General features: G+C 44.5%; 1 protein-coding gene across 2 annotated transcripts; it reads left to right on the top strand.

The window, feature by feature from the left end:
- The first annotated feature begins 684 nt into the window (after positions 1–684).
- On the top strand, positions 685–19,051 carry HSDL2 (hydroxysteroid dehydrogenase like 2). 2 transcript variants are annotated; one of them, XM_068423130.1, is made up of 11 exons: positions 686–793; positions 4,497–4,660; positions 5,077–5,175; positions 5,302–5,416; positions 7,869–7,972; positions 8,972–9,070; positions 14,047–14,241; positions 15,538–15,609; positions 16,931–17,125; positions 17,652–17,780; positions 18,230–19,051. In XM_068423130.1, exons 1-11 carry the CDS (start codon positions 777–779, stop codon positions 18,340–18,342), a joined length of 1,302 nt encoding a protein of 433 aa, XP_068279231.1. In that variant the 5' UTR covers positions 686–776; the 3' UTR covers positions 18,343–19,051. The 2 variants fall into 2 exon arrangements, with proteins under 2 accessions (XP_068279234.1, XP_068279231.1); XM_068423133.1 differs by lacking the exon at positions 8,972–9,070 and having other exon boundaries at positions 685–793.
- The last annotated feature ends 1,882 nt before the right edge of the window (positions 19,052–20,933 follow it).

The raw sequence follows: 20,933 nt of genomic DNA, 5'->3' as shown, positions 1-20,933 counted from the left end.
TGGGCAGCATGGCAAGGGCCGGGGGAGGTCAGAGCCTCTGTCAGGCCACAGAGGGAGGAGGAGATGCTGTGGGAAGAGTTACACAGTGCCAATGTGGCGGTGCAGGAGTTGAGGCGAGGGCCGACCTCGCAGTTACTGTGAAATAAGAGAGGGACGTGGGGAGGAGGTGACAGAGGGGACAGGTACGGTTGGGCGAGCACAAGGCAGACGATCCTGCCGCAGGCATTGTGATGAACCGGGGAGGCAGAAGGTGAGATGGAGGCAAAGGCTCCAGCGATTCGAGTGGGGCTGGGAACAGAGTTCAGTTTGAAGTGAAATTTCGACATCCAGCAGAGAACGAGAGCGTGTTGGAAACCACTGACTCGGCTCTTTCCACTCCGTGTGGGCCCCTATCTCTAATCTCACCTTGGTTTATGCCCCCCGACCCGGCCGCCCCCGCTCTCCCAACCGCCGCCCTTACGCAGCTCGCCGCCTCCTCCCCGGCCCCCCGCCCGTTCACTCGGGCTGTACGGTGCCCCGGGGCCGCGCTCAGCCCCCGCCTCGCCGGCAGCCCCCCCGCCCCCCCCCTCCTCATACACGCCCGGGCGAACCGGCAGCGCGCTGAGACCCGCTGCTGCCCTTCACCTTCGCCCGGCCGTTCCGCCCCTCGCCGCCGCGGCGGCTGCGCGAAGCGGGGCGGCCCTGCTGGGCCTGCTCCCCGCCCCGGCGGCTGCGCGAAGCGGGGAGGCCCTGCTGGGCCTGCTCCCCGCCCCGGGGCGGCCCGTACCCGCGCCGCCATGCTGCCCAACACGGGGTAAGCCGCCCGGCGCTCCGCTGTGCTCCCGCGCCCCCCGCCGGCCCAGACAGCCCCCCCGCTCTCGCCCCGGGCCGCCGCTCCCGCTCCTCAGGCGGCGGCAGCGGCGGGCAGGGCGGCGGGGCTGGGGCGAGGCCGAGGTAAAAGCCGCGGCTGTTCAGCCAGCGAAGGCCGCGGGGGGCGAGGTGGGCTTCGGCCGGGCTCCGTCGTGTGCAGGGGTGGTTTGCCGGGCGCTCGCCGCGGCGCTGGTTTGCTTTCCGCTCCGAGCGGGTTACGCGGGTCAGCGCTGATCAACATCTGGTAGCGAATTACTGCACCGGCGGGTAGGAACGCGCCTGCAAGGGGGGGCTCGTCCAGTGTTGGGGCAGCGCGACCCTGCCCCGCAGGGTGCAGCCCGGCGTCCCCGCCCGGCTGCGGCGGGTCTGTGAGCGGGCCTTGCGCCCCGGGCGGTGCCGGCCTCCGGCCGGGCCAGCCCCGGTGCCAGGGCAGCGTGGGGTGACTCCGGGGCGAGGAGCTTCCCCACGGCGGAGAGGGTGGAGGGAGGTCCAGGAGATGCGGGTGCAGATGGGGACTGGTAGAGGTCCTGGAAACCTCGGTGAGGATCGCTAACCCGTGTCCTTGAGCAGTGTGTTTCAGTGGAAATAGTTATTGGAGGACTTTCATCTAAATTGGGTAGTGTGTCTGTAATTTCATAGATATTAAACTATCTTTTTCTCTCTTATTCCAAGCCACTACCTTCTTACCTGGCAACCAAATCTTCTTCCAGTATAGGTTCTTCATTAAGAGGCATCTTCTGCCTTCCTTCAGAGGCAGCACTGCTAGCAGCTGGGAAGATAAGTTGGTATTACTTATTCCTGCATGTTATAAACAGGATTATTCATTAAATTCCTAACATATGTGTGAGCAAGCTGTAAAAAGTGTCCCTGATGTTGCCTGCAGGTTTCTGTATTAGCAGTCATGCCTGGTGAGAAAGGAACTGATCTCATTTTTTTCAAGATCCCTGAGACTGCAGGGCACGGAGGTGGATTTGACATTTTCCATCTTATTACCAGAATTCAACTGCGATGGAAGCAATAAAGATGCAACCTTCGCAGTACAGGTCATAAGCAATTTCAGACAAGCACATGCTCTAAAACCTTGTAAACCATTGCACGGCGAAGTGAATTAAGAAATAAATCCAAAGTCTTGCAAGTTCTTTTGGTGTCACTGAATAAACATTTTAAGAGGTTGCTGCATCTGGCTTTGTGGTTGCTGTCACATCAACTTGCAGAGGATAAATGAAACTTCTTGAGTGAGACATAATTAGAAGTAAAATTAAAGAAGAAGCAAGAATATTTTTTAAAAAAGAAATAAAGGGAGTGTGAGAGATAGTATCAAGTCAGCTTAATGTTTCAGAGGGGACAAAGTGAAAATGAATTTTTCCTGTTAGTAAGGCTTTGCTTATTTTGGTGAACACTATTTCTGATGGCTGTAGGGACAGAATTGGGAGATTGTAGAGCCAGAATTGAAGGAAGGGAGCTCCAGTCCCCAGCCTGTGTCATTGCAGGGACTCTTTCTTCCCAGGTGCAGGACTGTGCATTTGTCCTTGTTGAATTTCATGAGGCTCCTGTTCATCTAGTGGGTCGAGGACCCTCTGGGTCGCAGCCCTGCCCTCAGGCTTGTGATCTGGTTGTCATCCACCCACAGGGGCGCTTTTTCACCTCCTTCACTTGTTTATAAAGGTGTTAAACAGGACTGGTCCAGGAGTAGAGGTGGTATCCCACCAGTTACTGGTCTCTGAGCAGAGTATGAGGTGGTATATTAACCACCACCCTCTGAGCCTGAGAAACCAACTGTTTTTTTTACCCATCAGGTTGTGCACCCATCCAGACCATAGTGTCTTAAATTGGATGCAAAAATATCGTGAGAGATGGTGTTGAAAGCCTTGCTTTCACCCACCCCATTGAGCAGAGGGCCTGCTTTTACTACCAGTGTAGCAGCAGAAGCCCCTGTGCCCTTGATGTCCTTCACGAGCCTCAGCTGCAGGTGAACTTTGGTTTTCCTGACACCACCCTGACATGCCCGGGTGATATTTCTAATTCCTTCTTTGTGGCCTCACCTTGCTCCTGCTCCCTGTATGACACCTTTGTACCTGGGAGCTGAGTCACGAGTTCCCTGCGTAGCCATGCAGGTCTCCTGGTACATCTCGTCTTCCTGAATGTACCACTTTTGCCTCTGGAGAGGCTTAAAGCCCCACCAGCTTTCCTCAGCTTCCTTCTCCTTCAGAGCTTCCTCTCGCTGGACCCCATTTGCCTCTTCCCTGACTAAGGTGAAGTCTGCTGACCTCATATTGGTTGGTTGAAGGTAGAAGCCAGATTCTGGCCTTACTTGACTGAGTTCTACAGTCTGACTATGTATTGCAGAGATGAACTTTCCTCACTGTGTGTGTGACTTGATCTTTGGCAGCAGTTTTTTGTGATTTGCTATGCTGTTTTGAGATTTTTCTTCCTGTGCCTCTCTAGGACCCAGTTCTACAGAGGAAAGCTGTTTGAAATGGCAGCTGCAGGGCTTCGTTGACTTCCTGGGACCCCACAAGGTGCCTAACTGTGCCACTCCAGGGGAAGATCCCTCCCCCTCCCTGCTCCATCCCAGTTTTCTGCTTCTGAAAGCAAAACGCTTTCCCTCCTAGAGAGTGTTTTAGAGAGGGATGCTCTCAGATTGGAGGGAAAAAACAGACCTGGAGAAACAGTAGTAAGTCAAGTCTGATCCAGACTGAAAGGAAAACTAATGCAAGCTTGGAGGCTGGTGTATAACATTGGTGATGTGAGTGAAAAGTGAAGCCGCTGTAGCACATAGTTTGTATGCATTCAACTAGGGTTGAAAACTTGGACCTCTTGGGTTTTTTTGCACTGAGTTATGGAAAGCAACACAAGCTGTATTCAGAACACTGAAACGCACATCCCTTCATACGGAAAACCTATGGTCTGAGAGGCTTTGTTGTCCGATACGCTTTAAACCGAAGTTGATTTTTTGCTTTTCAAAAATTAAGTGACGTTGTGTAAGCCAGGCATCTTTCTGACACTCTGAGGCTTGTTTCTCCAGAGGTTTTGATTGGACCCATTTTTTTTGGGACCCATTGGATTAAACGTAGTTACTGGGAAACTGGTGAGTTTAGTGTAAAACCTTTAAGAGAAATAATTGCCATTTCTGAAAAGCAAGACTTTGGCACTTGCATGTGGCACCCTGCATTAGCATTCTGGTTCTGGACTTGAACTTCATACCATGTTGAGACAGCAAGATTTTGTGTTTAGAGGGGTGTGACTAGTAAATTACAGAGAGCTGCGCAGGTGTGTTCTCATTAGAAACCGGTATTGCATTTTTACAACTTACTCCTCTTCCATTGTTGGAGAACGTAGCAGCTCAGTTGTAAACAGTGTGTTGGATCATTTTACAAAAAGGGAGAAATGTAATTGGGTGGTGTGTAACCTTCTTGCTTTATAATGTTTGCAGACTTGGAGAGTGCTCTTACCTTCAGTGGTACTGTACTTTGCTGTAGCTATTTCTTTTGTAATTATGGGCTGCTTTCTTAGAAAAATGATGAAGGCATTTGTCTGGTTGGAAGACTGCACTAATTATTTTTGCCCTTATTGATTTTTAGCACTCTTTTATTTACAGGTTTTGCTTTGTTCTCCCTCTTTACCCTCCACTTTCCCCTCACCTTCAGGAAACTAGCAGGATGCACTCTCTTCATCACGGGCGCAAGCCGAGGCATTGGCAAAGCCATTGCTTTGAAAGCTGCCAAGGATGGTGCAAACATTGTGATAGCTGCCAAGACAGCTGAGCCCCATCCTACTCTTCCGGGAACTATCTACACTGCTGCAGCAGAGAGTAAGTTGTAATAAATGATGGTGGGCTTCAGGTGCTGGGCTGGTTGTATGCCCTAGCTTAATTGTAATACCTCTTTTAGCTCCAATTCACCTTTAATAACATAAGCTTAGTGCTACTCTTGCCTCCCAGGAATGCTGGGAGGTGTCAAAATATTACTGTAACGAAGATATCTGTGTGTAGATGTGAAAATGCTATGTTAATTGGGATGTATATGTGTACTATAAACATTCTCAGTGTTAAGATTTGATTCTGGCTTCCCTGTTCTTTACGCAACATGGAAAAATGTAGTACTTTGAGAGTGTGATTTTTCAATGCCTTCTTGAAGCATGTCACTGAATGAGAGATTCTCAGTAGGTTTATGCTGTTTGTTCCATCTGAGAGCAAATTTTTAAGTGTTTAATTTTTTAATTGTGCAGTTGAAGCAGCTGGAGGAAAGGCTTTGCCATGTGTCGTTAATGTGAGGGAAGAACAAGAAATTATTAATGCCGTGGACAAAGCTGTGAAGACTTTTGGAGGTATGCTAATGTGTGGGGGAGATGTTAACAGGCAGATTATTCAAACAAAAAGAGGAAAGAACAGCCTGCCTTACTTGTGCTTTTTGTCTTTAAATGCTAATGTGAAATGGCTTATTTTACAACCAGGGATTGATATTTTGGTGAACAATGCAAGCGCCATCTCTTTGACCGGCACTTTGGAAACGGAAACAAAGAAAGTCAATCTTATGATGGATGTCAATGTACGAGGAACCTACCTTACGTAAGTGCTGAGAGAGGAAAGCAAACTAATTGTAACAAAATATGTGATGTTATCTCAAGTTTTTCTGAGAAATTGTGTAGCTGTCTTCCTGCCCTAGAGCTGGAGTGTAAGTATTCTATGTGTGCTCACAGGAAATTGCTTGGTTATTGGCCAACTGATTTGAAATTAATATTTGCAAGAGTTAATTGCAAGTTGGACTAAATAGGAACCTTACTACTGTAATCACTAAGTGTTCACGAGCCCCTCCATGCAGGTTGGAAGCAGAAACTAGTTTATTTCAAACAGAGCTCCAGCCTAGCTTTGCTAAATGCCATCTGCTGTTTTATTTCAAGCAAAATGACTAAGTGTTTGCACACATCAAGTGCAACGTCTTGTCCGTCAGCTTCGTTCTCATAAGTTTCTTTCTCATCTTAAGAGACATTAGATAGCTTACCATAGTTAAAAGAGAAATGTTAAAGATGTAGCAGTGATCTACAGTGTCCTCTGCCTACTTTCAGCTTATCAATTCTATCGTTTATTTAAATTACCATACCAAGATTTGATTTCACAATTCCTGTAGTCCTTATTTTGCTCATTTTTTTGGAAATGGATTCAGTAGGTGGGATCATCTTTAGATTTACAGGATATCATTTAAAATTGCTCCATTTTAAACTGAAAACTTTGATTTTGATGGCGTCATGTTAAAAAAAAAAGCCCTTAGGATGATGCATATTCTCCAAATTCAGTTGTTGCTTGATGTAATGAGGTACTTTGTATCAAAGTTTTATCTAGAATAGTGTCTGTCATTCTCCTTTGTGCAGGTGAATCTGGTTATCAGATATTATGATTATATTCCTTAATGTTCTTTTTCTAAGACTCAGTGAAGGGATTTGCCATTAGAGTAGTGTAAAAACACACACGAATAGCAGCTTTCTGAATTAGAGAAGCACATGCACAGCATGTAGATAAGATGGAGAGAGGAGGGTGGGCTCGCATGGTAGGATTTCTGTGCTTCCACCCTGCAGTGTCTGCTTTTGAAAGGCTCTAAGTGTAAGCGGTTCTGCACTCAGAAAGGAAAACTGATTTTGGAGCCTGGCATTCTGGAAAATGCTCTGTGGATATCTCTTGCTAAATCTCTGAATGGGTTCCACTTTATTGCCAATGGCAAGCTCCATTTCCCCCTCACCACCCAGCAGCCACAATCACTTTCTTGATGGTACACCTAGCTATTCCACATTAATGGAGAATTCTTAAACTTGTCTTTCCTTTGGGTGCTACTCTGCCTTAAAAAGATTAAAAAGCAGGTTCCGTGTTGCTGCGGGTGGAAGGTTGTATGAAAGATTAATGCCTCTCAAGGGAAATTACAAATGGTCTTTGTCATGGCTTTTGTAACTGTCAATTGGGAAGACCTAGTCAAGCATTTCAGCCTCTTATTCCCCTTGCTTTGTATGTTGCTCCTGTTTGTAATTTGTAGAGATCTGTTTGAAATTTAATGTCAAGAAAGTTAGAATAACAAAAAAAGAAAAACATTGTGGACTTTTTGTCTGTGTGAAGAAGGCAGGGAGAATGTCCCATCTTACAGAGTATGCCTGTTGACATATTCTTGGATCCCGTGCATTAAGAAGTTGAGACACCTGTTAGTGAACCTCACACACTGCCACTGAAAAGAGTTGAGACCCCAGGACGTTTAAGCAGGTGGTGAATTATTTCCTTCACTAATGATTTTGCAGTTTAAAATGTGCCTTCTGTGGCTGACAGCGTGCATGGGTCCTGTTGAAATGTGTGAAGAGTAGGTCAGTAGTGTAGTCCGCTGCAGTGCGGTTCTTCCTGTGAAGCTTGATTAAGAATTCTCCAGCAGAGATGAAATGCAAACATGTACACTCGTGCTAGAAGTGAAGTCAAATGACAATTTCTATGAAGTAAAAGTTATGATTTACAGATATGTGTAAATTCTAAGCTGAACGAAATAGTGACTGTTTCAGTCAGCAGAGAATAGGTTTTCACTTTTGCTTGGAATAACTGTAACAGTCTTTCACTATACAGTATTATTTCTTTAATGTGTTTTAAAGAAGAAGTAGGCATGTGATCAGAAGAGAATATATTTGTGACTAAATGATACTCTGCACTGTTAATTTCACTTGTTGCCTCATAGTGTTTTGTTGCCCCTACCAGAACTGTTACAAGGAGATTATGGCTTCTGAGCATCTGGAAAATCAGCTTTAGTAGATGCTGCTGCACTATTTGGAGGATGTGGTCCAGTTAGCAGGAATGAATACTAGGCCTGAGATAAGTGAGCTAGGACAGATTTTTTTGTTGTTGTTCTTTATATCAGTTAAATAATTGATACAAGGGCAGGGTCTCAGCTTAGTTTTGAACTTCCATGAAAACACTGGTCTGCTAGTATGGTTTTTGCTGTAATTATAAGTGTTCCATAAAATATGAGGTGACTGATTTGTCTGAATCTCTCTTTCAGGTCTAAAACATGCCTTCCCCACTTGAGGAAGAGTAGGAACCCCCATATCCTGAACCTCAGCCCACCTATGAATCTGAATCCCATGTGGTTCAAAAATCACTGTGGTGAGTAGCATTCAGTGCCTTTGTTGTTATTTTTTGAGAACCATGTAAACACCTGGTGAAATGTGCCAGCCCACAATGCTAGATCTTGTATCTTTAGCACTATATACAGACTGGCATTAACGGTTCCCTGGAGTGTTTTGTACCTCACCTGAAAAAAAATGGTTTTGTGGGAAAAGGTAGTGCAGGTTTCATGGCCTAATAAGTCCTTTATGTTTTCAAGAATGTCTTCAAGAATGTTTTCAAGGCAAGAGTCTGTGCTTTTTCATGGGAATTCTTAAAGACTACAAAATATTTCCTGTTCCAAATAGAGATTGAAACCCTAAATCTATTTTCATATTGATTCAGCTTCACATTTGAATTAATATAGATAAAGTTCAATGTTGTCTTTTAAAATGGAAATTAATTTTGAGGTGGGAAAGGGACGCCATTTTATCTTGAGGTTAATGTTGCTCATTTTAAAACTGTAAAAAATCCTTTCAATTTTGGACACTTGTCGTGTTAAACTCCTCCAGCAAGTCCCAGTTCTTTCCCCACAGAAGTTTCCCTTCTCAAGACAGAGGACAAGGATTAGAATTTCCTTCCCCGCCCTCCCTTCCCCCCCACCTTTTTGTTTTATATAGAATACTAGTTTGGTCATTAGCAGCTAGTATGCCTTAGGCCTCTTGAAAAAATTGAGCACTCTTGTCAGTATGCTGTGTATAAAAAGCACTACAAAACCACCATACAGCTAGGCTTCAGTCATCACTTTTGTCAAAACATGCGTAGCTCTCATTTTACTTGTAGTGAAAAGATGGCGGACTACAGTTTGTATCTGCTGGGGGTGGTGGGGAGAAGGGAGAGATTTTGACTCTAGGAAGACAGTATTTTGTCCCCAAAATCTTAATTTTACTTATGAACAAATCATGTGGTTTTTCTTTCCTCCATAATTAAAGTTCTGTTGATAGAGTGTACATTTTTATCTTACTAAATGACAGGGTTTTTTTGTACTTGTTGTCTTAGCTTATACCATTTCTAAATACGGGATGTCCATGTGTGTCTTGGGAATGGCAGAAGAATTTAGAGGAGAAGTTGCTGTCAATGCTTTATGGCCTAAAACAGGTGATTTTTTTTTTTCAAATGGTACTGAAATAATGGCTTTCTGTATTTTATCTTCTACAGCTTGTTTTATTATACTGTGAATATACTTCAAACAACTTCTGGAATTGATTCAGGAGACCGAGCAGTGCTTTTGCATACTCTTTGTTCATCCTGCATGGGTGCTAGTTTTCATTCCTGGTTCTCACTAGACCATTGCCTCTTTGATCCAAACTCATCTTCAGCTAGTTTGCAACCTATTCAGCCCTTTCAGTTGGCTGAAGCATCTGTGTAGTATTTGGCTTGTCTGTGCTCTTTCTCTTACCCAGAGTTTTGGTTTGGACAGAATCACAACAGTATTAGCATGCTTTCATTAGTAGGTATTAAACATCTGTGTATGTAGTACCATTTAGAATTCCTTGCTAGTTAAATTGCCAGAGTGTAGATGGAACTGACAAGATATATGCCTCTGTAAATGCGGAAATAATTAAAAAAAACCCTGTTCCTACAAGTTTTGGCGCAGTGGGCCAGCAGACGGTTGTTCACAGAACTGTCTGCTTGCAAGTCACAGGAAACTGAAGAGGTCTATGGAAGAAAAACAAGTGGATGCTCCCATATTGTATTAACTTCAGTTTGTTGTCTATGGGTCAGTGAGGACCAGGGCTGCTGATTTGCCAAAGAGGCCAGTCTCTTCACCCCAAGTACATCTATGTGCAGAAGTGATATTGATGTTACAATCGGTAAAGACAGAGGGTAATCCTGCCCTGGGATGAGCCCAGTCATTGTGTTATGAAACATTGCAACAGCAGAGTTTATTCCCTTAACTAGTGGGGGGAGGGAGGAAGGAAGAGGAAATAAAAATATGAACCAAGATCCTCTTCTGGGGCTAGTGCTGTAGTGTAAGTAGTGTTTGTACCCAGAGACTTTTCAGCATTTTCCTGTTAGGAGTTTCAGGCCCCTTTTAAATTCTAGTGTGGAAGCTCTCTGATTTCCTTCCTCTATAGTGAGGAATATGAGCAAAGCGTAATTATTTCAGACAAAATCAGCTGAATTTCTTTGCATGAATACTGTAGGTGTTACTCAGTTGAAGACTTGGGTTAGTATGTCTGATAGACTGGTCCTTTTTCTTTGGTCTGGATGCTTGCATCCTAAATTCTCCCAGTAAATGGATGCCTCAGAATTGTGCTCACACTATGAGTTTTATCCATAGAAATAGTTTGGTAAGGGATTGACTTTTTGAATGATAAATATATCATTCATGATAATTATATTATCACAAAACTCGTACTGTCTATTTTGAAGAGGGTAAGATCTTCATCTTTGGTGTACAGAAGGCAACTTCACGTACAGCTTCAGGGTCTGATTGTCTTCCTGGCAGTGAAGTGAAAGCTCACCCTTCAAGTTTTGAGTCTCTCTTGTATTTTTTTATTTCTGAAGGAGTTAGAAGACACATGCACTTGTTTCTACATACTTGCTTCTTGAGTGCTCCCGGGAAACCTCAGAAAAGTTTCAGTGGAGATTTCCCAGGCTCTGTCTTTGTCACCTGGAATAGAGCCATGAAACTTGGTTCTTAAAGCCTTTAGCTCCCTAGACCTCATGCCCATCCTGCCTGGCTTGTCCCTAAAAAAAAACACTGCTAAATGGTTTTATGTCTCCTCAGAATCCTATAAGTAGGAGTAATTTGGTCTTCCATTAGCAGAGGTGATATTTCATCTACCATATTGTGATTTTTGGTCACTGACTGATTAAGCAATGTAAATTTTATGTGAGAGTTAGGGACAGTGGAGGAATTAATCTGGAGTATCTCATTCAGACAGAGACATGGTATCAAGCTGCAGACAACATTATTAATTTTACTTATTCTCTCACGCAAAAGGCGTTAAAGATTACCTGTGTCTTGTAAACACACATATTTACATGCTGCATAGGCACATTATGTGCACCCTCCACAGCTTTCTGATTCTTCAACACCTCTCTGTGATTCTGGATACACTGGAGAAAACATCCACTACTATTGTGGAAATGAGTCGGTGGTTTTATGTGCCCCAACATACTGTTGAAAGCTAAAGAATTCTTCCTGCAGAGACCAACTGGTTATACTAGGTCTTTATTTTGCAAGGTAGGTGTTTTCCCCCACCCATCTGAGTAATTCAGCCTCCTGTTTTCCATGCAAGAGAAAACAGAACCTGGGAGAATTTGTCTGACCGCTCACAATGAGGAATTTTTCAGGGGGATGACTAACTTTATAGGCAGAAGTTACATTGCATCTTGTGTTGCATAGTTGAATACATTATTTCTTTCCAGTGTTTGCATATGCTGTAGCATTCAAAATGTCAGTAATTGTACCAGTGTCCCAGGTATGCTCTGGTAGGAAAGGATGTCTGTGATTGTGTCAATTAAACTTTTACAAAATCTGACATTCTTATTGGGGGCGGAAACCCAAACTGAAGAAAGTAGTGTCTTTCTCTTGGGCATTAGAGTGCCACTGTGTAACATATTTGTACCTGCTAAAATAAGTAAGAAGATAACACTGCAGAATCTGGCACTTGTTACACAGTGCAGCTAGTATCTATTCCTCTCAGGAACCTGCAGAACATGAGGCTTGAAAATGCAGGAAGATTCAGTTTACAAATGACCACAGTATATTGTAGTAAGTGCTTTTTTAAGTAAAGATTTATCTCCATGAGATGCTGCAAAGTAAATTAAAAAGTAATTAAGCTTTCTATAAAATCAAAGACATGCAGACAGAGCTTTGTGTTTGCTGAATCCATTCTTGCTCATTCAGTTTAAGACTGTTAGAGAGACATTAGGTGAGCTCTCAAACTTTGCCTAAATCAGTGATGTCTCCATGAAAACTGATGTGTATATGAGTGTAAAAGAGGATAATAATATGCAAATTCTCCAATACAAAAGATGTTCTGTCGAAAGGTTTCTCTTCCAAAAGTGAGAAAGTTAACTACTTTCATGTCATCACCAGAGAGAGTTACAGACTTCCATGGTATCTAAAATACAGTTGCACAGTTCTTAATTAAAAAATCCGCTATAATCTCATACAAATGTGATTAGCCTCAGTGCTAGCATGGATGCCAGTATTTAATCTGACTTTTTGTCGAATTAATCCAACTCTTTAAATACGACTCTTTAAATATGCAGTAGGTAATAAGATGCCAGGAGCTCTCCATTTATCTAAAAGTGAAAGAGAAATCCTACCGAAAGGGCAAGGGGGAGTCCCATCACTAAGCGTGTGTATGAATAATAGAGGTATCCTGGGACAGAACTGGAAGACTCTTCATGTGCTTCCAAGGAAAACCAGCAGCACTCTGTCTGAAGTAGGTGGAACAATGGACAGCCAGACTATGATGCAGGACCTGTTTAAAACCTTTTTGCTTCAGTCTGTGCACATACATTTACTGTGCTCAGAAGAATAATAGTTGACACTAACAGAGAAGCGGCAGAAGCGCGGGCCAGGAAAAGTGAACAGGTTAATGAATCCTCAGAATAGTGGAATATATTCAGGTCAATAGAACCTGGTAGATTTCATCAGAGAATTTGACAGAAATATTCTTTGAACTGTTGGTAGTTATTTAAAAAACTTAAAAATCTTGCAGGATGGAGGAACAAAGAAAGGCAAATTTATTTCCTATCCTTAAAAATGAGCAAAAGACCTAGGGAGACCTAGGTGTGTGTACAGTGTATCTGTTCTCCTCTTTTTATTTAGGTGCATATTTATAGCAGTTCAGGTGATTTGAAAAAAAGAAGCCGAGGTTGGTCAAAGGTGAATGAAATATAGGGGCTAGTCCTCACCACGGAAGAGTAAAATAAGTGAGTCAACAAGGACATCTACCCACTCTTGCACTTTCCTAGAAAACCCTTTGACATGCTCTCCCTGGCCAGCATTGAAGACTGACATCTTTTTTACCAGTTCCTACTTTAGCAGGGGAATGATCCAGCTCAGATAGGCGTGTCCTGCACAGTGCCTGTTCTTTGCTTTTTCAGGGATGTTGGGATCATTTCTGCATCAAAGCTGCTGTTACTTTGAGTGGAATGGAAACACCGAGAGGATGACAAAAGTGATTTAAAATCAAGTTTATCCTTCCACCTCCAGCCCCAGCTGTAGGAGAGGATTTGCAAATCTGTCCCAAAACTCAGGGGCAGAGTGTTGAGTCTTAAACAGCAGATGGGAAAAAGTCATGAAGCAGAACTGTATGAAGGGAAAACCATAACATGGCAAATGCCAAAAGCTACAATCAAACAGCCTCTCTGTGCAGCAGGATGAAAGAAAAATTAAATGGATACCTCAGCCTGGAAGAGCAAATTACACAATGTTAGTAGCTCCCCTAGTAGCAATGCCACAATGCCACAATGTTAGTAGCTCCCTTTGGGTGAAGCATAAAGAAGACTAATGGAATGGTGCAGAAATTAGTAGAATTGGTTAATAAAACAGCCAGAAGCTTAGGAGATCTGGATTTTATTCTTGGGTCTAACACAGCCTTTCTGTGGAATATTGAAGAAGTTATTTGAGTTTTTGCGATTTGGTTTCTCATTAACTTAGGAGAGACACTTTGGTATCTCATGGGAGTTATTACAATGCTAAAATTAAGCATCAGGATTTTCAGTGTGATAATCACCAAAGGAAATGCCTCTTAATGACTGATGTATCATACATTCACTTTGAGAAAAATAGTTGTCCTGTTAGTTTTTCACGTCCTGAATAACCTGGAGGAAATCCATGGGGTGAGGGGGCACTGATAAAATGGTAGGGGGATGTGAATGTCATAAAAAGTCCTGCCCACTAGTCCAGTTTTTGGTTCCTTTAATGGTTTTGGTTGTTACTGGTACTTGTTGAGAATTATTTGCTGGTTGGTAATATTTCATAGCTTTGTCTTCCTACAATTTCCTTTTGCATGAAAGGAAAACAAAGTTTGTGTACTTGCCAGAGAAATGGGAATTTCATTTTGTCAGTGTTAAAGCTTTGTTTTCTTACCCTCCAAACTTTCTAGCCATACATACAGCTGCTATGGATATGCTGGGAGGATCTGGAATAGAAAAACAGTGCAGGAAAACGGACATCCTTGCAGATGCTGCATATTGCATTTTAACAAAACCAAAAAGTTTCACCGGAAACTTCATTATTGATGAAGTACTGCTGAGAGAAGAAGGAGTTAAGGATTTTGATGTCTATGCAATTGCACCAGGTAAAACAGATCTTTTAGGTAAGAAGTAAGTTCAGGAAGGAAGGAAGGCTGTATGGAGAATATGAACATAGTTTTGTTTCTAGGGGCTCTTAAATTAGTCTGTAAAAAGGTGCTTTCACAGAATCACAGAATGTTAGGGATTGGAAGGGACCTCGAAAGATCATCTAGTCCAATCCCCCTGCCGGGGCAGGATTACCTAGACCATATCACACAGGAATGCGTCCAGGCGGGTTTTGAATGTCTCCAGAGAAGGAGACTCCACAACCTCTCTGGGCAGCCTGTTCCAGTTTACCTTTTCAGTTTCAGTTACCCTCACTGTAAAGAAGTTTTTCCTCATATTTATGCGGAACCTCCTGTATTCCAGCTTGCACCCATTGCCCCTTGTCCTGTCAAGGGATGTCACTGAGAAGAGCCTGGCTCCATCCTCATGACACTTGCCCTTTCGATATTTATAAACATTAATGAGGTCACCCCTCAGTCTCCTCTTCTCCAAGCTAAAGAGACCCAGCTCCCTCAGCCTCTCCTCATAAGGGAGATGTTCCACTCCCTTAATCATCTTTGTGGCTCTGCGCTGGACTCTCTCTAGCAGTTCCCTGTCCTTCTTGAACTGAGGGGCCCAGAACTGGACACAATATTCCAGATGCAGCCTCACCAGGGCAGAGTAGAGGGGGAGGAGAACCTCTCTTGACCTGCTAACCACACCCCTTCTAATACAGCCCAGGATGCTATTGGCCTTCTTGGCCACAAGGGCACACTGCTGGATCATGGTCATCCTGCTGTCCACTAGGACCCCCAGGTCCCTTTCCCCTACGCTGCTCTCCAACAGGTCTGTCCCCAACTTGTACTCATACATGGGGTTGTTCTTGCCCAGATGCAGGACTCTACACTTGCCCTTGTTATATTTCATTAAAAAAAAGCTTTGCCTCAGCTTTCAGAACACGCCTTCCTGGAAAGCACATATGAGTCCACTGAGATTCTAATCATCAAGTACCTATTAAATTAAAAATAGTTTAATGAAAAGAAAATGTACCTGCACTGTAGATATGTCTGTTACTATTTACCAGCTACTGAGATGGATTTTTTTTTTCCCTTATCAAATGTTTTTCATGGCAACTTTAAGAGGCTTCTAGGTCAGATTTGAAATGAACCAAACTCTAAACATTTTAATTCATCCTATGTCTTTCCTTCAAATTGTAGTTTATTTACTTACAAACTTGGCTGTAGATTTATATGAAATGGATTCCTGTTTGTGCTGTCCAACTTTACTTTTACTATTATATTTTTCCTCCCTTTTAGGTCACCCCCTGATACCTGACTTCTTCTTGGATGTTGAAACTGACACGACAGCCATGAAACAAGAAAGACATGGTAGGGAAAGCACTGTGTGTAAAAGTTGATCATTTCTGACAGTAATGAATACCCTCACTATTTCAAGTTGTTTTTTCTTTTTTCTTTTCTCATGAGAGCTTGGACTCCAGTCAAGCTATTTGGCAAAAACCCTTCTGTCGTTTGGAGGGTATGATTTATGGAAACGACTCTGTTCTTAAAGCTAGGGAAAGAACGTTACCTCCTGCAGGACTTTCATGGTATAATTTCAGTGCCTTATTTTGAACAATCCTTTTTTAACCATCTGAATTGTGGTAGTATGAAGGTCATAGGTAAATATTGCTGGAAAAAGAAATTAAATAGCACATTTTGCAGGAGTGTCTCATTTGCCGTACAAAAGAACGCAACACAGAGCCTCCATTGCATCTTAGATAAAACTTGCACAATTTACACAATTTAAATATCTCGTAGATGAAACGGAGAAGCAGAACCCGTAGGAAAGCACGGGTTTTGCTTCTTCAGAATTGTAGTGTGTCAAGTAGGAGGGCAGCTAAGAGTGCTGAACAGGTGTCACAGGAGTGCCAAAATAGGGAAGAGAGAAGGGCAGAGGAGGCAAAGTTTGAACAGTCCCTTTCCCTTGAAAGTACTTTTATTTGAGCCATCGCAGCAGGACTGTTCGGCAGGCACGGATGGTGTTAATTCCCTGGGCCTCACAACACAGGTAATTTAGTGGGGACTGACGGAACAGTCCTAACTGTTTTTTCGTACTCAAGACACCAAGAGACTTCCAACGACATTTTCAGAGGCTGTTCAACTTGATCAGCTTGTAAATTGCAGGCGCTGTCCTTTATTGTTACATGTTCATGTTCACTGCGGTATAGTAGAATGCTGATTAAAGCAGCGAATTGATTTACAGCTTAGAAGCCTTTGCAGAGGAATTAATGAAATACGCATGTTCTTAGCGAGATAGAGAAGACAGAAATACGTTGAGGTGAAAGACACTGATTTGTTTCTTGTGAGTGCTGGCAGGACGGTGTGGATTGCATTAGAAAACTGTGCTGTGTAAGCATTTGTAACGATCTGTGAACAGTCAGAATTAGAATTTTGCTGTGGTTTTATTTTCACTTTTCTTTTGATGTATTAGGAAGTGAAATATATTGCAGAATTACCTTTAGTGCTCTACACCTGTTTAGATTCCCAGGTGCCAAAAAGCTCCTTTATCAATATTAATATTGAAATGGGAAAACGCTCATTTTCCCTACCGTGAAGCTTACATCTTTTCAACTGGAGTTCTTTATGCATGTCTACATGCAGTTTTAAAGTGTTTGGCATTTGAAAGAGAGAAATAATCTTTTTCTTGTAGGTGCTTCCCAAGCAGTCAAAGAGGAGAAGAAATTAAGTGGATCCCAGCATGAAGGACCAGGTGGAGCTAAGGTTGATACAGAATCTCTGGCCAAGCCATTGAGTCCTGTTGCAGAAACATTCAGAGTTATTCAAGGGGCAATGAGTGAAGAGTATGTGAGAACTACTCAGGGTGTCTTTCAGTTTGAATTATCTGGTAAGACCATCGCTTGTAAAACCTTCACATGCTCACGCTCCTAGCAAAAGGCACTCAGTGTTTTCAAACAGAAACACTCACCTTTTCAAACTGATCCCAAAAAAGACCACCTCTTGTTCTGTTTTGCGTGATGCTTCATCTCAGGACCAGCTTCAGCAGGCGCAGGAAGCTGCTGCCACTCCTCATGTGTGCAGGCAGGCTTTGTCACACTGCTGGCCCTACCACACAGGGTTAGCAGGACAATAGACGGGTGCTTGTGGGGTTGTGTTAAAAGCACCAGCTGCCACCAGCTCTGTCAGCAAAGTGCTGCCCATGCCCCAACATGTGCGGCAGGGTGCCTGCCAGAGGCTGGCTTGGCCTGCGTGCAGAACGTCGGGCAAGTGGTAGCTTCTTGCAGAGCACTGCCAGCATATGTAGTATTGTGTAACTGCTCCAAATGGACATGGCAGCGGCTGTCTGGCGGGGAGGAATAGGGAGGGCACAGCGCTCTTTGCTGTCTTGTCACCTCTTTTCCCTGTCCATTCAGGTGATGAAGGAGGCACTTGGTATATTGACCTGAAAACCAAGGCTGGGAGCGCTGGTTTCGGAAAGCCTCCGGTGACGGCTGATGTGGTTATGAGCATGTCGAGTGCCGACTTTGTGAAAATGTTCACAGGTGAGTGACAAATGCATTTGCCAGGGCGGACACAGGTACTGGTGCCCAGAAAACCTTCTGCTGATGGGCGAATAGACAGCCTCCTCGCTTCGTGATCCTGGGATGGAGGGGATTTCGGTGTTTTGTGGCTCAGGTGACAGTGTAGGATAGAACTCTGTGGACTTCTCTGAACTATTCTGAGAGCAGGAAGAGCACAAAAGGTTATACCACTTTTATTAACAAGGTATTGAAATTGTAGCAGCGAGTGTAGCTTCAGAAAGAATCCAGTCAATCTCTTGGGCTTCTGTTGTGCACTTCTGTAATCTGTTTCCTAAATGTGCACTGCTTTTACAGCAGAACTTGGTAGCAATATAGCTGCTAGGTCTCGCTGTAGTGGCATTACGTTTTCCTGTGCACAGGCTGTCTTCAGTTCCTTTTTATTTTCTAATGGTTCTGTTTCTTGTTTTTAGGTAAACTAAAGCCAACCCTGGCCTTCATGTCAGGAAAATTAAGGATTAAAGGTAACATGGCGCTAGCAATAAAGCTCGAGAAGATTCTGGGGCAGTTTAACTCTAAACTGTGAGGGGAAAGCCTTACTAGCAGAACAGTGGCCTTTCATATATAACTGCAATGCTGTTTCAAAATGCATTTTTGGGTCCCAAAAATTTACCATAATCTGCAGAGAAAGAAACATCTTAATTATAGATTAACCTCAAATATCTGTGTGTGTCTGTGTGTTTGTGTGTATACTATTTGATTTAGGAAACTTTGTTGAATCTTTAACTAAGTTGCTGTGTTGATTATAATCGATTGTTGATTATTGATTGATTAAGTACTGTGAGAAAATCATACAATCTAATCTTGTGATTTATCATAGTAGTGTTAATAAATCTTAAATTGCTGCTACCTCAAAGTTATATAGAACCCGTAACAGCATATTGAATCAATACCACTGAAATCCATGTATCCAACTCCCTTAGACATAAAGTGTTGACCAAGTCTGGGGCTAGGACTGGATCCAGCCACACCCAGACTCCTCTCTGAGAAGGGGTTTAGAAAGCAAGGGGGTCTGTTACGAAACTCATGACTCAACGGGAGGGTCTCCCTTACCCTTTTCTCCCTAACCCTTTGATCCCTGATCTCTGTGTAAATCGCTGTAGCCCAATCCCAACTCAATTTCCCTTTTGTATGTTTCTCCTGTGGAGTAAGAAAGAGAGTGAACGTCGCCGTTCAAACTTTGTTAAGTCGCACTTTTACAAATTCATATTAAAATAACTTCTGCTAGTATCTTTGACGGTGATGCTTTAAGTGACTTAAATCTCTCTTCCACGACACGCAGCTAAGAATGCGGGGAAAGTGTTTCACATTAATACCTACGGACTGATGCTTCCGCTGCTGCTCTCACAGTGCGACAGAGAGCAGACTGAGGCAGCCGTGGGGACAGGCGGGTATGGCTGGGGAGGAGGCCACCACAGCTGTATGAACTACAGCTGTGAGGAGAGCGAGGGTGGCTGGGTGAGGGGATATAAGCCAAGGCTGAGATTAGATAGGGGCCTACACAGAATGGAAAGATGATTTTGCTGCTGGCCTTCCTCAGAACTGCCTGCTGGGAAACAACTAATAGGAGTGAATTTGAATGGTCTCGCTGCTAAGGATCTCTCAGGAGCACTGAGGTGTTGGACTACACCTTTTTCACCAACGTGACGCCTTTTTCTCTTGAAAAACTGGGTACTAAAGTAACTATCAGGAACAACACTCGCCTGCAGCACACCATGGGTTTTCTGTTCCATGACGCAGTTCAAGCCTGTTGGCCTTGAATGTGTCTAGATGCCCATTTGCCATCTCCTGTGGAGCTGAGTGGTTTCCAACACGCTCTCGTTCTCTGCTGGATGTCGAAATTTCACTTCAAACTGAACTCTGTTCCCAGCCCCACTCGAATCGCTGGAGCCTTTGCCTCCATCTCACCTTCTGCCTCCCCGGTTCATCACAATGCCTGCGGCAGGATCGTCTGCCTTGTGCTCGCCCAACCGTACCTGTCCCCTCTGTCACCTCCTCCCCACGTCCCTCTCTTATTTCACAGTAACTGCGAGGTCGGCCCTCGCCTCAACTCCTGCACCGCCACATTGGCACTGTGTAACTCTTCCCACAGCATCTCCTCCTCCCTCTGTGGCCTGACAGAGGCTCTGACCTCCCCCGGCCCTTGCCATGCTGCCCACCTCTTGCCACGGTTGGCAGATCTTCCACCACCTTCTACCTGTGGCTTCTCTTTCCCCCTTCAGCTTTCACGCAGAGATCCTGCACAACGTCCTGAGTGGGATCCGGGTTTCACAGTGAGCTGGTGCCAGCAGGGGCGATCACCCGGTGGGCCTGAACCCACGCTAAGAATCGAGACGGACGGTTTTACTGGCTTAAACAGAACTCAGATTAAGCCACAGGCAGATGGGCTCGTCCTTGTGTGTTGATGTAACGATAGTTGTTGTGTTACTGTCCCTGCAGTTCCCATTGTCACAGAGCTGCAGGCTCCTGCAGGAACGACCCGTGACCAAGCCAAGGGGGCCAAAGGCAGTTCAAACGCTTCACAACCGGAACGTCTGTCATGCCCCTTGCTTTCCCCAGGTTGGCATCCTGCACAGACGGAAGCAAAACCGCTTTGCTGAGAAGATCTCCTTCAGGCACGATTCTCCTTCAGCCTCCCTCCAGCCACTCAGCCCAAGTAAGCAGGAGCGCAGGGCCTGACTGTGACAGCTCCGTGCCAGGATCGTGAGCCCCACGCCTGCGATGAGCTCCGTGTCCGTGAGCCGTCGTGCCTGTGTAGAGAACTGCTGGTTTCAGCCACGCACAGAAGGACCTGCAGGAGTAACCCCTAGGCATCACGTTCAGCCTCTTCCCCTCAAGTGTTTGTTTCTCCCCAGTATTTAGGAGGGGCAATGCAGTGACAGGGCTTTGTTCTGCACCAGGAGGGTCAGTTTCCCTCCCAGCGGGTTTTTTAGCCTGAGAAGCAGGGAACGTGTGAGAGGGCCCCACAGGAGCTGGAGGGCTGGTGCGTTGGCTTTCTGCAGTTTTGCTGGTGCCTGCGTGTCAGCCCCACAGCTCACCCCCTCCCTCGGGGTGATGAGCAGCAGGGGAGCACAGGTTTCCCATGGGCTGAGCCCCCCGCGTCTGCGCCCACGGTCC

This window comes from Nyctibius grandis, chromosome Z (assembly GCF_013368605.1).
Source record: "Nyctibius grandis isolate bNycGra1 chromosome Z, bNycGra1.pri, whole genome shotgun sequence".
NCBI classification, from domain to species: domain Eukaryota; kingdom Metazoa; phylum Chordata; class Aves; order Nyctibiiformes; family Nyctibiidae; genus Nyctibius; species Nyctibius grandis.
Note: the sequence above shows the minus strand (reverse complement) of the source record. Positions and strands in the feature narration are given on the sequence as shown.

Coding starts and splice junctions, on each gene's coding strand:
- HSDL2 (XM_068423130.1), top strand. Junction 5,417..7,868: donor GTACGAGGAACCTACCTTAC/GTAAGTGCTGAG, acceptor TCTCTCTTTCAG/GTCTAAAACATGCCTTCCCC. Junction 7,973..8,971: donor GTGGTTCAAAAATCACTGTG/GTGAGTAGCATT, acceptor TTGTTGTCTTAG/CTTATACCATTTCTAAATAC.